This window comes from Lissotriton helveticus, chromosome 9 (assembly GCF_964261635.1).
Source record: "Lissotriton helveticus chromosome 9, aLisHel1.1, whole genome shotgun sequence".
NCBI classification, from domain to species: Eukaryota; Metazoa; Chordata; class Amphibia; order Caudata; family Salamandridae; genus Lissotriton; species Lissotriton helveticus.
In genome coordinates, this window is record NC_136070.1 from 522,271,433 (window position 1) to 522,287,401 (window position 15,969).

Here is a 15,969-nt window from a genome sequence, read left to right on the forward strand (position 1 = left end):
GACAACCTTTCCAACTTCTTTCACAACAAAAATCTCCCTTACTGCAGGCATTGCACTGGCTGCCGGTGAAAGAGCGTGCCTTGTTTAAACTTGGTTGCACCACCTTCCAGGCTAAAACAGGCACCGCCCCGGAATTCATTTGTTCTGCCATCACCCCCTACATCCCTGGACGAGAGCTTAGGTCTACTCATCAGGCTCTGCTAACTATCCCCCGTTTCAGTAAGAAAAAGACTGGTGGTACGAAATTTGCAGTACTTGCTCCTTCGTTTTGGAACTCCCTTCCTTCGGAACTCCGCATGTCATCTTCCTACATGGAATTCCGGAAGGGTCTCAAAACTTTTCTTTTCTCTCGAGCCTACAATGCTTAATCCCCCTCTGCTCCTGCCCGCTTCTCTCAATCCAACAGCGCCATGAAACCGCATGGTAAAAGTGCGCTATAGAAAAGTTTTTAAATTCAAATTCAAATTCAAAATCAAACAGATCTACAGTAACTTCGAACAACAGCCCAACAAGGACATCCTAGCCAACCTGCCCATCACCATCCATGACCCTCTCCTAACCAACTTAAGAAAATTCACTGAGGAAGACACCACTGTAATCAGGAGAACTGTCCACTCCGGGTCCCCAACTGACCCTTGCCCCATCCCATGTGCAACATGGGAGGACTTCTGATCGGCAAAATCCACACTCTCATCATCAACTCCTCCATAATATCCACCACCTTCCCCAAAGACAGGAACATGCAGCAATCACGGCCCTCCTCAAAAAATCGTCCCCCAACCCCAGCGAGATGAGCAAACTGTATTCGAAGCAACTATAGCATGGAGAGAACACTCATTGTTGCAGCAGATAAGATTGGCACCACACTGGACTGTGGAGAAACTGCTCCCCTTATACTGCTTGACCTCTCAGCTGTATCAGACTTCAGCCTCATCAGAAGATTGCAAGACAAAGGTATCCAAAGCCTGACTCTCAACTGGATATGCTTCTTCCTCACAGGAAGAACACAGAGATTCAGATTCCCACTCTACACATCAAAACCCAAGAAATTGATCTGCGGAGTCCCCCAGGGTTCATCACTCAGGACAACCCTGTTTGACATTTACATGATCCTACTTGCTGACATCATCAGAGCACATGGCATCTCTATCATTTCTACGACAATGACACCCAACTCATCTCATTAATGTCCGACAAGTTTACCACCACCAGAACCACCTTCACTGAATGCATAATCAACATAGCAGAGTGGGGGAAAACCACTGCCTGAAATTGTTTCCTTTTCTGCATTTTCTTGTATTTGTCTTCTTTATTGCTTTTCAGATTGGATGAATTGTATCTAATATCAGGGAACTATTTTCAATTGATGTTTCATCCTTCCATAGAAATGCGTCTTTCTTCGCTTTTTCCCTCATCCACTTATTTCTCTTCACATCCTAACCCTGACACTCACTCTAGACTCAGAGGTCTTCAAACTGTGGGGCACGCCCCCCTGGGTTTCCGTGGCTGCATTCCCAGGGGGTCGCGAATGTCTCAGTAATGACTTTTAAATCTTGCGAATGAAGATGGCTTAGAAGCGCGTACTGGTTTATTTGCCCCATTTCCAGGCTATCTTCATTTACATGCAGCGCAAGGGAATTTTAAAAAGAGCACGGGAACTGTGATTTTCAGTGTCATGACCAAAGGTCAGTCAGTGTGGTGGCAGGGTCAATTATCGGTATACAAAGAACTCAGGAGCTGGTTTGATGTGTTCTTTTTTTTAATTTCACATAAACTGCATATAAAATAAGGCACACACTTTAGATGAAAAATAAATGGAAATGAATCAGGGGTAAAGGCACTCTTACAGGATGAAATCTTAGTTGGTACAATCACTGCAGATGTCTGTGTGTGTGACCAGAGTCACAAAATTGAATCCTGCTTGGTGCAATGAGAAATAGTGACTTTTGTTAGGCCGAGCATAGGCAGCACACGTGCTGCTCTGCGAGGCATGTTGTATTCAGGTGTGGACTTCAAGCTCCGCCCACTCCCCGCCCATAATTTCCATTGGCTTGTGTCATTGTCCTTTGTGAACTGTAGTTTTTCACTGGTCTATAGGCTTAGTAGTCCCTCCTTAGTACTACCTTGTCTCATATTGTAACTACCCATAAGGACTGGCCCTCTTACTTGTGTTGTTACTCTGTAGGCTTTAATTACAGCCTCCAAGGACTATTTCTTTAAATGGTTTTCACCTGCCTGCTGTTGCAGGCAAGACACGATCTCTCCTAACGCTTTATTATTATTTATTTCAATAGCATGGCATGCTTTCTGCATGTTTTTTCCCTATTCAGTCATTTTTCTTAGTATTGTTTAGAAGCGCCCCACACTTTCACGTTAATGGTGTCCGCGCCCTTTTCTTTAGGTGAGCCGTGTCTAAAGAAAGGCCCGCGGAAGCTATTAAAGTGAAGCCATGGTATGGGGCGCTTTTTTGTCAAAGCGCTCCCTACCGTGCTTTCACTTTATTAGTGGTGACAGTCCTTTCTTTAGTCACAGCTCATCTAAAGAATAGGGTGCGGACTTTATTAACGTGAAAGCGTGGCATGGGGCACATTTACAAAAAAAGTATTTGCCATCAATAAATCAATCAATCATAACACTTGTATAGCGCACTACTCACCCGGGAGGATCTCAAGGCGCTTGGGGGAGGGGGTCCGCTACTGCTCGAACAGCCAGGTCTTGAGTTGTCTCCTGAAGGCGAGATGGTCCTGGGTCAGTCGAAGGTGGATGGGGAGGGAGTTCCATGTCTTGGCCGCCAGGTAGGAGAAGGATCTGCCTCCGGCGGTGGCTCTTCGGATGCGTGGTACGACGGCGAGGGCGAGGCTAGTAGATCGTAGCTGGCGGGTGGGCGTGTAGAAGGTCAGGCGGTCGTTGAGATACTTGGGACCCAGGTCGTGGAGAGACTTGTGTGCGTGGGTGAGGAGCCTGAACGTGATCCTCTTGTTGACGGGGAGCCAGTGCAGGTCCCTCAGGTGGCCGGAGATGTGGCTTCGTCGGGGGATGTCCAGGATGAGTCGGGCGGAGGCGTTCTGGATGCCATGAAACGGTCTCGCATTTGCGAGGGTTTAAGCTATTGTCATTTACAATGCCAATAGCTCAAACTCGTATATACGAGACCTACTCCATTGCAAATGCTTGCTTTTATAATGTTGCAAGGTCCTAGTCTTTGGCAGAAAGCACTGTGAATGTGTCTTTATTTTAAAATGTCATTACACACAGCATAAGACAGGCTGGATCAAAATGATTTAGGCCAAGATTTGTCGTGTGATACATACCTGGCGCAAAATATGTTGGTATGTTGGTATTTACAATCCGGCGCATATCATGATTTGGATTTGCACTGGATTGTACCGAACGAAATGCAAGACTGCGCAGCACCACTCTAGGAATCAGATTTACTAATGCTCTGCAACAGGTTTGCATTACTTTTGTAATGCAAAACCAACGCAAAGTGTTATGCTGGGATTTACTATCCAAAGTAAGTCAAGATTTGCATCAGATAGTTTCCCAAAGTAGCGCAATGTTTTGCTACATGCTGCCTTGCATTACTTAGCATCAAAGTTCCATGAGTAGCGCATGGGCATCTTTACAAACACGGATATCAAGCTTGCTAGCATTAGAGCAAAGGGAACCCTTGCTGAAGAGTGGACACCTTGTGGAAGCTATTTTTGCTCTGAAAGAGATAGAGAGTATATGTCAAGACTGGAGTGATGTCCAGGCATGGGGGGGAAGGGGGGAAGAGGCACACGAGACAGACTGCTACTCAGGGATGCAGCTATTATTAGTGAAGCAGGTGGTGTTGCATTGGGGCCCAGGAGTGTGAGGGGCTCACATCTATCCCAATTATGGGGAGCAGTGTTTGTTGCTAAATTTCTGTTTTTGTTTCAAGCCTTTACTCTTTTGTAAATCTCACATTACTGTGGATTATGAGCTACATAAAAAGTACTCCTGAAATGGTCTTGCAAGCCCAAAGCCCTGTACTCAGCCTTGCCTCTCCAGTACGTCCCATAAAGTTTTGGAGGGGGGCCCGACCATGGGCGTAACAAACACCCCTGCAGCCCCCCGCTGTGCCAGGGGCCCCCAGTTTTCAGTAGGTGAAGGGGGCCCCCTCAGCTCATCAGTCGAGATCTGTGAGAGGCTCTGAAGCAGCAGCTGCAGTGTCTGCAGCCTGCTCTGAGCCCCTTGCTCTGACCCAGGACTGAAGAGAAACAATATAACAAGTTACATTGTTTCTCTATAGTCAGAGCCACAAGCCTGGAAAGAGGATGGGGTGGGGGCCCCAGCAAGGGCGTAACAAACACCCCCACAGCCCCTGCGGTGGGGGATGGGGACCAGTCTTCAGTGGGTGGAGGGGGCCCCCTCAGCTCATCGGTCGAAATCTGTGAGAGGCTCTGAAGCAGCAGCTGCAGTGTCTGCAGCCTGCTCTGAGCCCCTCACTCTGACCCAGGACTGAAGAGAAACAATGTAACAAGTTACATTGTTTCTCTTCAGTCAGAGCCACAAGCCTGGAAAGAGGATGGGGGTGGGGGCCCCAGAGAGAGCAGAAGGCAGCACAGAGGAGAGCTCACAGGAGAAAGGATCGGGGTGGGGGCCCCAGCGACAGCATTCCCCACAGAGCACTGCTTCCCTGAGGCAGCACAGAGCTGACTTCGGCCAGAAAGTTTGCAGCTCCAGAAACAGGATCTGCTGGGACGCATTGGAAGGTGAGAGTTAGAGCTATTGATGTTGTAATGGACAATGTATTTTACCTATGCGTTTTCTGTATGGAGTGGAGGGAATGTGTGTGGTGTCAAGTGGACATATATGGTTTGGATTGGAATTGTTAGTTGGGGAATTGTCTTGCGTGGATTGGATCTGTGTAGTAAAATAATGTGGCATGGTGTGCAGCGTAATTATGTGGTATTGAGAGGAGTGGGATTGTGTCTTGGAGTGGTATTATCTGGAACGTTTTTTTGTGTTGTGGAGTGGTATGTAGTAGAGTTTACTTATGTGGTGTGCTGTTAAATATTGTAGCATGGTGTGGAATTTTGTGATGTATATTGGATGTATGTGGTGTGTTGTGCATTTGTAGTGCTAGTCTGAATTATGTAGTTTGTTGTGAATTATGTGGTGTGGAATGGAAATGTGTAGAGTTGAATTGTGTGACGTGGAAGTTGCGGTGTTGAGTGAAATTATGTTGAGTGGTATTATGAGGCATGGTGTGAAGTGTAGCTATGTGGAGTGTTGCTACGTGGTATAGACTGGATTTATGTGAAGAGTATGTATGCAGTATGGAGTAGATTATAATTATGTGGAGGTTAATTATGTGGAACTGAGTGGTATTATGTGGAGTGTTATCATGCTCTGTGATAAATTGTGTGGGGATGAATTGTGGAATTGTGTGACGTGTGGAATTATGTTCCATGGTGTGGTGTATCATTATGTGGAGTGGAATTATGCAACATGTTGCAGAGTTGTATTTTGTGGAGGGTAAATTTGTGTTTTAGAGTTGAGTGTAAATATGTTGTATGAAGTGTAATCATACAGGTTGAAGTTGAATTATGTGTACTTGAGTTGTGTGGAATGTAATTATGTGGTTGGGAGTGGTATTAAGTTGTGTGGAATGTTATTCTGTGATGTGGAATTATGTGGTATAGAGTGAAGTGGAAATACGTGTATTTTTAGGATTGAAATTATGTGGTACGGAATGGTGTAGGGTTAAATTATTTATAGTTGAATTCTGTGGCATGGAATTATAAGCAGGGGCGTAACAAAGGCCCCAGGGGCGTAACACAGCCCCCGCGCTCCAGAGTGCCCCTCAGCGTTGCCAGCAAGCACTACACATCTGTGACCGTCTGGGATAGGTAATTAATTAATATAGGTAGGTTATGTAATTTACACTTGCTCTAGACTGTTCTTCATCAATTAAATGGTAAAATGTAAAAAAAAATGGTAATGGTGCACACTGCACAGCGTGCAGATGTCATTGCCGCCGCGTCTGCGCGGTCTTACTCTTCACCCTTAGGGTGGGGCTGGTGACCAATTGTCATGTACATTGCTGACTGGTGAAGCAAAGAGGCATCCCAGAGGCCAGAGTGGAGACAATTGAGAGGTAACATGCGACGGCGACCACCGGCCATAATTTAATTATTTCTCTGGTTAGCCTTGTTTGTCCTGTCTTCTGCTGCCCGCGCACGTGAGTCTGTCTGTTTCCCCAATCTATGCCACCCCCCGCAGACAAGTGCACACCACCCAAAATTCATTGCGACAACCACTTGTGTGTGTAAGGTCTCCAGTTTAAAGTGAATTCATTTAGTAAGAGAAAAGCGCCTTTGGTGCATGAAGGTTGTTTGGAAAAGAGGGGGGGTTATGTTACATATTAAAGATTAAAAGTGTGTGTCATCACTTTCACCTGCGATTTATATGGATTTGCGGATTTCACAGAAAACACAAAAATTGTCATTGAAGTTTGTGGGAGCAAGAAAATGTACCTATGAATTTACACCTTTGTCTGTGACTTTGGGAGAAGTTTCCCGGTTTCTCCCGACTTTGTCAAGGCAAAGTGGTACCCACTTCCCCCCAAAACTGACCCGATTTCTTGTCGCTGATTTCTAGTTGCCGAGTGATGTCAGTTCTGAAGGGGCGGGTCCAGCTGAACTGGACATCAGGGTGTGAGTGGGTGGAGTCAGGGGGAGGTTGGGGCAGAGAGGGTGAGGATTGGGGCTGTGGTGGCAGTGGTGCTACCTAAATTGCACGATTTTTTTTTAACACCAGCACAACCTACCTCACTTGCGACCTTTGAACTGTGGGGCGCTCAGTGTACTTTTCCGCCCTGAAGCTGTCGTACTCCGCTCAGTAGCAGTAAAAGGATCAATGTTTCTGGTCCATAAATGGCTCCAAATCCCTGGCTCTGGGGGTAAGACAAGATCACCCCGCATCCTGCCCCAGAAACCTGCCAGCCCCACAGACCTCTCCAGGCAGAGAAACCTGCTAGCCCTACAGACCTCTCCGGCACAGAAACCTGCCAGTCCCACAGACCTCTCCAGGCAGAGAAACCTGCCAGCCCCATAGACCTCTCCAGGCAGATAAACCACCAGCCCCACGGATGTCCCCAGAAACAGAAACCTGCCAGTCCCAAAGAACTCTCCGGGCACAGAAGCCTGCCAGCCCCATAGACCTGCCAGACTCACAGATGTCTACAGGCAGAGAAACCAGCCAGCCCCACAGACCTCCCCGGGCACAGAAACCTGACAGCCCCAACGACCTCCCCAGGCACAGATATCTGCCAGTACCACAGGCCTCCCCAAACAAAGTATCCTGCAATCCCCACAGACCTCTCCAAGCAGAGAAACCTGCCAGTCCCACAGACCTCTCCAAGCAGAGAAACCTGCCAGCCCCACAGACCTCCCCGGGCACAGAAACCTGCCAGTCCCACAGACCTCCTCAGGCAGAGAAATCAGCCAGTCCCACGGACCTCCCCAAGCACAGAAACCTGCCAGCCCCACAAAACTCTCCAAGCACAGAATCCTGTCAGCACCACAGACCTCCCCAGGCAGAGAAACCTGCCAGCCCCACAGACCTCCCCAGGCACAGAAACATGTTAGCCCCACAGACCTCTAAGGGCGCAGAAACCTGCCAGTCCCACAGACCTCCCCGGGCACAGAAACCTGCCAGTCCCACAGACCTCCCGGGCACAGAAACCTATCAGCCCACAGACCTCCCCAACCACAGAACACTGCCAGTCCTACAGACCTCCACAGGCACAGAAACTCCCATCCCCACAGACCTCTCCAGGCAGAGAACCCTGCCAGTCCCACAGACCTCCCCAAGCACAGAATCTTGTCAGCCCCACAGACCTCCCCAGGCAGAGAACCTGCCAGTGTCACAGACCTCCCCAGGCAGAGAAACCTGCCAGCCCCACATACCTCCCCAGGCACAGAAACCAGCCAGTTCCACAAACCTACGCAGGCACAGAAACCTGTTAGCCCCACAGACCTCCCAGGGTACAAAAACCTGCCAGTCCCACAGACCTCCAAGGGTACAGAAACCTGCCTGTCCCACAGATCTCCCCAGGCACAGAAACCTGCCAGTCCCACAAACATCCCCGGGCACAGAAACCTGCCAGTCCCACAAACCTCCCAGGGCACAGAAACCTGCCAGTCCCACAGACCTCCCCAAGCACAGAAATCTGCCATCTCCGCAGACCTCCCCAGGCAGAGAAACCTGCCAGCCAACCGAACCTCCCCAGACACAGAATCCTGCCAGTCCCACAGACCTCCCCCCAGGCGGAGAAACCTGCCTGCCCCACAGACCTCCCCATGCACAGAAGTCTGCCAGCCCTACAGACCTCCCCAAGAACAGAAACCTGCCAGTTCCATTGACCTCCCCGGGCACAGAAACCTGCAGGCCCCACAGACCTTCCCGGGCACAGAAACCTGGCCAGCCCCACAGACCTCCCCAAGCACAGACACCTGCCAGTCCCACAGACCTACACAGGCACAGAATCTATCTGTCATCCCCACAGACCTCTCCAAGAAGAGAAACCTGCCAACGCCACAGACCTCCCCAAGCACAGAATCCTGCCACCCCCACAGACCTCCCCAGGCAAAGAAACCTGGCAGAGAAAACTGCCAGTCCCAAAGACCTCCCGGGCACAGAAACCTACCAGTCCTCAGACCTCCCAGGGCACAAAAACCTGTCGGTCTCACAGACCTCACCGTCGGGGCACATGATAATGTTTTTCTAATTTTGTGCTGTGGCCAACATAGAATAAGCTTACTATGGGCTAATTATTGTTGCTATGTCAGTACAAAATGAATTTGTTCTGTTTTTACCTGGTGTCAAAGTGGATGTCATATGGCCCAAAGTTGTAGGTTTGTTGGTTTTTTAATGAGATAGCTCCATAACTGAAAATAAGAGGTGTTTCTGGCATCTTCACAGTGGCGTAAGATAAACCCCCGTAGCCCCTTAGGTGCAGGGTGTGACCTCAAGCTCCAGGGGGCCTCCTCTGCAAAAGTGGTAGGTGGTGGCCCGGGGAGGGGGCCCCCTCATTGTACTTTGCAGGGGGGCTCCCTCAACTTTCGTTTGAAGGCATCTGCTCTAGACGCTCCGCCCCTCCCCCCATTTATTTGCTGCTGCTCTCCCTTTTTTCTTTCTTTCTTTATTTTTCAATGCAATTGCTTTGGCAAGGGCCAAGCAGGTGCTCAATGCTCCTTGGAGTCTTGCTTCTTTTTCTTTGTGCGGTAACATATGTATACCTTTTACTTAACTTACAGTTTTAAAATGGCTGTCAGCCATCGTAGGATAATAAATAATCAAAAAACATACCAAAATGGTCACTGGTGCATCGCAACACATGCCCACTTATGCACACACATCGGCCACCATCTTGGAAGGCTTGTTTTTAAATTAGAGAAACCATTTCAAGATTGCGTATTTATGTCTTGTAATGTAACTGGCCACCTTGAAATAACTTTCCTCCTAAATAATAAATAACAATTTGACGATGGACCCCTAAGTGTGTGCATGCACGCATTGTGGGACACCAGTGCCTGCCTTGAAAAAAAAATTCTCGCAAATATAAACCATAGCAAGTCAGCCACCCATACTTGTGTATGTCTCATAACACACCACCAGCGAAATTGGAAGTGCGAAAGGAGTCGAGCATTGACAAAATCAATAGTCCTGGTATTACTTTTTAAAGGCAAAATGTATTAGCTCTGGCAGTTATTGTTTTATTAGTAAGTATTCTTCTGGTTCAAACACAAACAAAAAGTAAGTGCAGAGTTTAAAATAAATAAATAAATAAAATGGCAATTAATTGGGTATATAAAAGTAACCTTAGTGAGACAATGTCATCCCAGCTGCTTAGAAGCTGTGGAAATTTAAAACATTCATAAACTTACCCTAGAAAGACAGAAACAGATTCAAGAAATCTTTTTTTAAAACACAAATGAAGAAGGAAAAGGCTAATGGGAGAAGATAGAAAAAGTCTTACCTTGTCCTTCAGTCTCTCCATCCAGTTTCGTACTAGAAAATAGAAACACACCATGATTAAAACAAAATACCTTAGAATAATATAATCTATCCTTCTATTGACACATTATTTAAAAAGTAAACATTTATGTCAGTATTTTTAAAGCATGCAAGTACATGTAAGAAAAAAGGTTTTCACCATATGCTTTAATAACATTTTTAAAATACGCCCCACTTGTGTTTACGTGTACAATAATAACACATCCTGCAAACAATGTCATAAAGATGGAGGTAAGATTGTATTGTAAGTATTTTTATTCAGCAATGTAATATAAGTGTAGAAACATTCTACAACATTCAATGACAAATCTTCAGTTGTACCCAAAACTCTGAAATCCTAAAATTTGGTAAAATTATCTATACCACCGTAACTCTCACCACCATGAGCTGTGCATAGCATCACAGATAACTTCACAATTACATCATTGCTAGTCTACAGCCTACACAACAGCACTTCCAAAACCAGATATTATCAGGCCCTGACAAAGAGGCATCCTGTCAAATGAAGGTAAATTAATCAATAACAAGTCTTAATCTGGAACGACCTAATAAATATAATCATAAGTGACCACATAGAGACTGTTAGCCCCCTGAATTTAACCACAGCCTTCGATTTATAATCCTAACCACCTAACTCGCTGGACTGAAAGGCATGGTCACCCAGGACTCAGGTCTTACTCAGATTGCATTCTTCCTGAGATAGAGATAACAAAAAGTAAACATATCACTGTAATATATGGTGTCCCAAACGTTCCCTCCCTCCCGACCCTCAAACTAATAATCCACAACGGCACACAGATAATTTTCACAAGATAAAGACAACCATCTTTTGGCATCCCCAACAAAATTGACTTTTTCCAAAAAGACAGTCTTATGATAAGGCACAACCTCAAACTCATCCCAGACAACACCAACATTATCGTAGGTGGCGGCCTATCTGTGACCCATCCCTGTCTCTCAGCCTTAGCTCACCCACATGGCCTCCTGTCCCACCCTGGGCATGGGTAGGCCAGTTCTAAACCTAAGAGTGATCACGTCAATAAGTACTCCAAACATGATTCATTCGTCTACATACTTGATGTTCCCTCATACCTTAACTGGGCTACTCTCAAAGCCTGCGGACAATGGTTTCCTTGATACTTTCCCATGTGGAGTATACCATTCTACTATTTCTATGTTGCCAGAATTTTACTACACATCTCTGTGCTTTGCTAAGTTCACACTGCCTAAAGTTATACAGATTCAAGACCATCTACATCACACCATAATAAAGGTCCAGAATTTCTGGAGAACAGTATGTCGAAATGTCACCCCAGCTGGTCACTAATAAACATAGAAAAATGCAAATGAAACAGAAAGATGCTTTCCTGGAGATACAGCAGTAGGGAGATGTCAAAACAAATAGAGGTGAGGGCAAGGGTACTTAAAGACAAGGTGAGGTGGGGCCCAGGATACACAAGGAAAGGAAATTAGATTGGCAGGAGAAAAGGAACGCATAGGGTCAGGAGAAGGAAGAACATTATGATATAGGACAAGGGTGGCATAGGATCAGGACTGCATGAGATAAGGGAGATGCAGGGACAGGGAAGCTGAGGCCAAATATCATGAGTACAGGGAGACACATATTACTTGTGAGACACTGGAACGAAGATACATAGGAACAAAGTGACATGTAAACAAAAATGCATGGTCTGGGAGAAGAGTGAGTCGCATGGGAACGGAGAAACATAGGCACATGCGGACTTGGGGATGCTGGTACAGGGACAGGGAGATACGAGGGCATGGAAATTGAGGAACTGGGAAACACAGGGGAAGGAAAAAACAAGGAGGAGGGGAGCCTGAATGAATGAATGAATATTAGTCTTCTAAAGCGCAAACTTAGCCCGGAGGCGTCAAGGCACTGAGCCTGAGAGCCAAGAAGGCAGAAACACAGGGACAAAGAGGCATTTAAACAGTGAAGCATGGAAATATGAGATGCAGGAACTTTCATTTCATAGTAAGTCCTTCAACATCATCGGGGATGCATGAGCTAAAGTACCCGATTTTCAGTAAAAAAAAAAATGGACAGCACTGCTCTGACCAGTACCAAAATGTAGACATGTCGTTTTCTATGTATGTATCTATCTATCTATCTATCTATCTATCTATCTATCTATCTATCTATCTATCTATCTATCGGCCCCAGGGAAAGGGTCCATGGGGCCAAACTCCGAGTGATGGTGGGGGCTACTTGCCCCCTCCCCATTAAATATAGTGCCAGACCCTGGGGAACTGTGTCCTTGGGCCTAAATCGGCCTTGGCAGGGGAGCTGCGTGCACCCTTCCCCCTGATATATGGATGGGGTCCCAGGAGCCAAAAGAGGCATGATGAGGGGGGCCCTGTGTCCAACTCCCCCCACAACAATGCATCGGGAATGGGGTCCCAAGGGAGAAAAGCAGCCGTGGAGTGGGCCAATGGGTCAGCTGCCTTTCACCATGTGCTTTTGGCTTGTGGCCAACTTCCCCGGTGCATGGCGGGGTTTGGCTGCATGTGGGGGGTAGGCACAGGGCCTAGCCGCAAGTCAGGCCTTACGGCCAGCCCCATGACACCTTGCGTAATGTGGGGTTGGCTGCATGTGGTGGGTTGGCCCACGGGCATGTGCAGCGGCAGTTGAATTAATGTATGGTAATTAAATATTACTTTACATTTAAAAAAAACTAGAAATCCACTGGAAAAAAACAAGGTTGCAGGGATGTTATAGTTAGGAAATATCATTAAAAAAACATAGAAATTCACTAAAAAAAACTAAAGTTAGAGGGACGTTATAATTAGGTTCAGATTTTACACACACAAAACCATAGAAATTTAGCAGTTATAGTTATCTCCCGCCCCCACCATGCACTGCTAATCACCTGGTATATTATATCACTCACAACATCTTCTATGACATCACTGATGGCGCAAGTTATAGTTACCTTAGGGCATGAGTTATAGTTACTTGAGATAACTATAACTCTTGAATTTCTATGGTTTTGTATGTATAAAATCTCTACATGACTATAACCTTTGGTTTTTAATTGACAATGGTTACAGGAACTTTATAGTTTGGCTAGGGTTTCACTTGTGAAAAACCATAGAAATTCAGCAGTTATAGTGACCTGAGCTAACTATAACTTACATGCCCGCAATGCACTGTTTATGACTTCACATATTACATCACTCATGACATGGTTAGTGACATCACTGATGACATCTCAAATGACATCACTGATGACATCACTAAAGAAATCATCCTGTGAGTGTGTTTCTTTAACGTTTCTGAAACTTAGAGAAACCTATTGAGCTACTGCATAAGTTAAATTACTATTCTGTCTGTACTAATTATGATTGATACTATTTCTAACATATGTTATTTAAGTGGCTGTGAGACTATTGGTGTGTGAGTGGGTGTCTGAGTGGCTGTATGTGTATGTGAGTGGGTGTCTGACTGGCTATATGCTTGTGTGAGTGGGTGTGTGAGTGGCTGTATAGGTATGTCAGTCAATATGTGAGTGGCTGTATGAGTCTGTGAATGGGTCTGTGAGTGGTTTTCTGGATGTGTAAGTGTGTAAGTGGTTATATGTGTGTGAGTGGTTGTATGGGTGTGTGCGGTTGTATGTGTGTGTGAGTAGGTGTCTGATGAGCTGTGTGAGTAGTTGTGTGAGTGGTTGTATGGGTGTGGGAGTGTGGGAGTGGTTGTATGGGTCTGTGAGTGGTTTTGTGGATATGTGAGTAGTTGTATGGATCAATTGCTGGTTGGGTGCTTGGCTGTGTGGGTCTGTGAATGGGTGTGTGAGTGTCTATGAGTATAAGAGTGGATGTGTGAGTAGTTCTGAGGGAGTGTGAGTGTGTGTGTTCATGGATTTGTGAGCAGGTGTGTGAGTGACTGTATGGATATGTAAGGTGGTGTGTGAGTGGCTGTATGGGTGTGTGAGTAGTTTTGTGGGTGTGTCAGTGAGTGTATGGGTCTGTGAGTGGTTATGTGGGTATGTGAGTGGCTGTTTGGGTCTGTGAGTGGTTTTGTGGGTGTGTGAGTGACTGTATGGGTGTGTGAGTGACTGTGTGGGTATGTGAGTGAGTGTGAGAGTGGTTGAATGGGTGTGTGAGTGCGTGTCTGAGTGTCTGTGTAGGTATGTCAGCAGCTGTGTGAGTTACTGGCCAGAACAGAACCTCACTTGTCTATTTATCCAACAAGAGTCCACAGTTGTGTACCAAATGTCCACCCAACTGGAGTACTTTCTACTGGTTAATTAGTTAGGGGTACCTCGTTGGGTAAATGTCTAGTGCGTATTTGTTACAGCTGCACAATGCACCACGAAGAATTGTCTCCAGTGACCTTATGTGTGTTTCAATAATGTGATTGTTCCTCTGCGTCTTCATTCACAAATCTGTGATATCATGAATCCTCCTATAGAGAAGACCACAAGACTACAAAGAGGTAAATCTCCACCAAACAAGGTCCTTCCTCTTAACTATATGAAGTAAGTGCTTCTTTGTTTGAGGGAGATATTCTTCGGCATCAATAGCACGTCACTAAAATTGGCAGGTAATGCAATGGGGGGCCTTCTGGTAAGCTGTCCATCATACTGGTAAAAGGCGGGAAGACCTTTGCATACTAGAAAGGTCAACAGGGCGAGGCCAAATAGGAGATGCCTCCAGGTGATTTTGCTACTTCTGCATACTGGTAGTAATTTAACTTGAGAACCATGGACTTTGCTCTCACCAGGAGAGGCCAACAAAGAACTCACTTGTCACAGTCACTACAGATTACACTCCAATACATCAACTATGCATTCACCTCCATAAAGGTGATACAAGAGAAGGGGGGCCATGCGGCACCCCTCCCTAGTCTGATTTTGGCCCCACTGGGCTCCATCCTCTGGAGCCCAGACACTTGATTCTGGGTGCCATGGAGCCCACCCAGGTCACCCATTGTGTAATGTTGGGGGCAGTGTGGGAGGCCCAATGCCCCCGCAGTCCCAGCTAGCTCCCTGCTTCCAGGGGGAGCCAGCATTGCTCCTGGAGGCAGGGGGCAGCCAAAAATGTTGCTCCCTGCGTTCATCTGTTTTCCTGCCCAAACAGATGAAAAGTCTGCTACCAGTGAGCTGGAGCAGTTTTCCTGCTCCCGCCCACCGGGAGTGGACTTACTATTTGCTCTCACTTGACAAGAATTGTCCAAGCTCCAGCCAAGCAAGAGCCACCAGCTATTTCCTGGGGGTGGGCACCCCAGGGCATAGGCCAGGCCCCAGGAGGTAGTGGTCCCTGGGCCCATATCGTTCATGGGGAGGGGGCCATCCACATAATATTTAGCTAAATATGCCCCCGGCTCCTGGCCCACCAGGGATCTCAAAGACAAACAAGTGCGGAAGACCGTGCTTGTTTTTTTTTTTTAAATGATTTTCTCAAGGATTCACAAATCTACATGAGTTTCACTGCGAACATTACGAAAAATGCTTGGGACCCCCACACCAGGCCTGGGGGGTCAGGGTATTCCTACCCTGCCCCCTTCTCTTTATTTTTTCCATTTTGTTTGGGACTCCGCTAATTCTGAAGTCCAAAATGGCTGCCAACACTTCCTGGTTGAAGTGTTGGCAGGCAATCAGATCTCAGGTTGAGATCTGTTGGATTCACAGAGGGTCCGCGTCCCTCGATATCTATATTTATTTTTCCATCAAAATCTCAAAAACAATTGAGATGATTTACACAGCATCACAAAAAGCATACTTTCTCGACCAAGAGTTCTGCCAAATTTGGTGTAATTCTGTTCGGCAGTTCGGGTTGCAGTTGTGTCTAATGTCTCAATGGGAATTAACACGGGTAACACTCTTTTTTTAAACCCCCCCCTTTTCTCGGCCCCCGCTTGACGGATCACCCCGAAACTTTCCATGCACAACTAGACAA

General features: G+C 46.5%; 1 protein-coding gene across 3 annotated transcripts in view; it reads right to left on the reverse strand.

Moving 5' to 3' along the window:
- Positions 1-15,969, reverse strand: part of ARMH4 (armadillo like helical domain containing 4) — a 607,261-nt gene that overhangs the window by 58,933 nt on the left and 532,359 nt on the right. For all 3 annotated transcript variants that reach the window (XM_078660370.1, XM_078660369.1, XM_078660371.1), the window contains exon 5: positions 10,013-10,044. In XM_078660370.1, the coding sequence (XP_078516496.1) occupies positions 10,013-10,044 (32 nt within the window). The remainder of the gene's footprint in view (positions 1-10,012; positions 10,045-15,969) is intronic.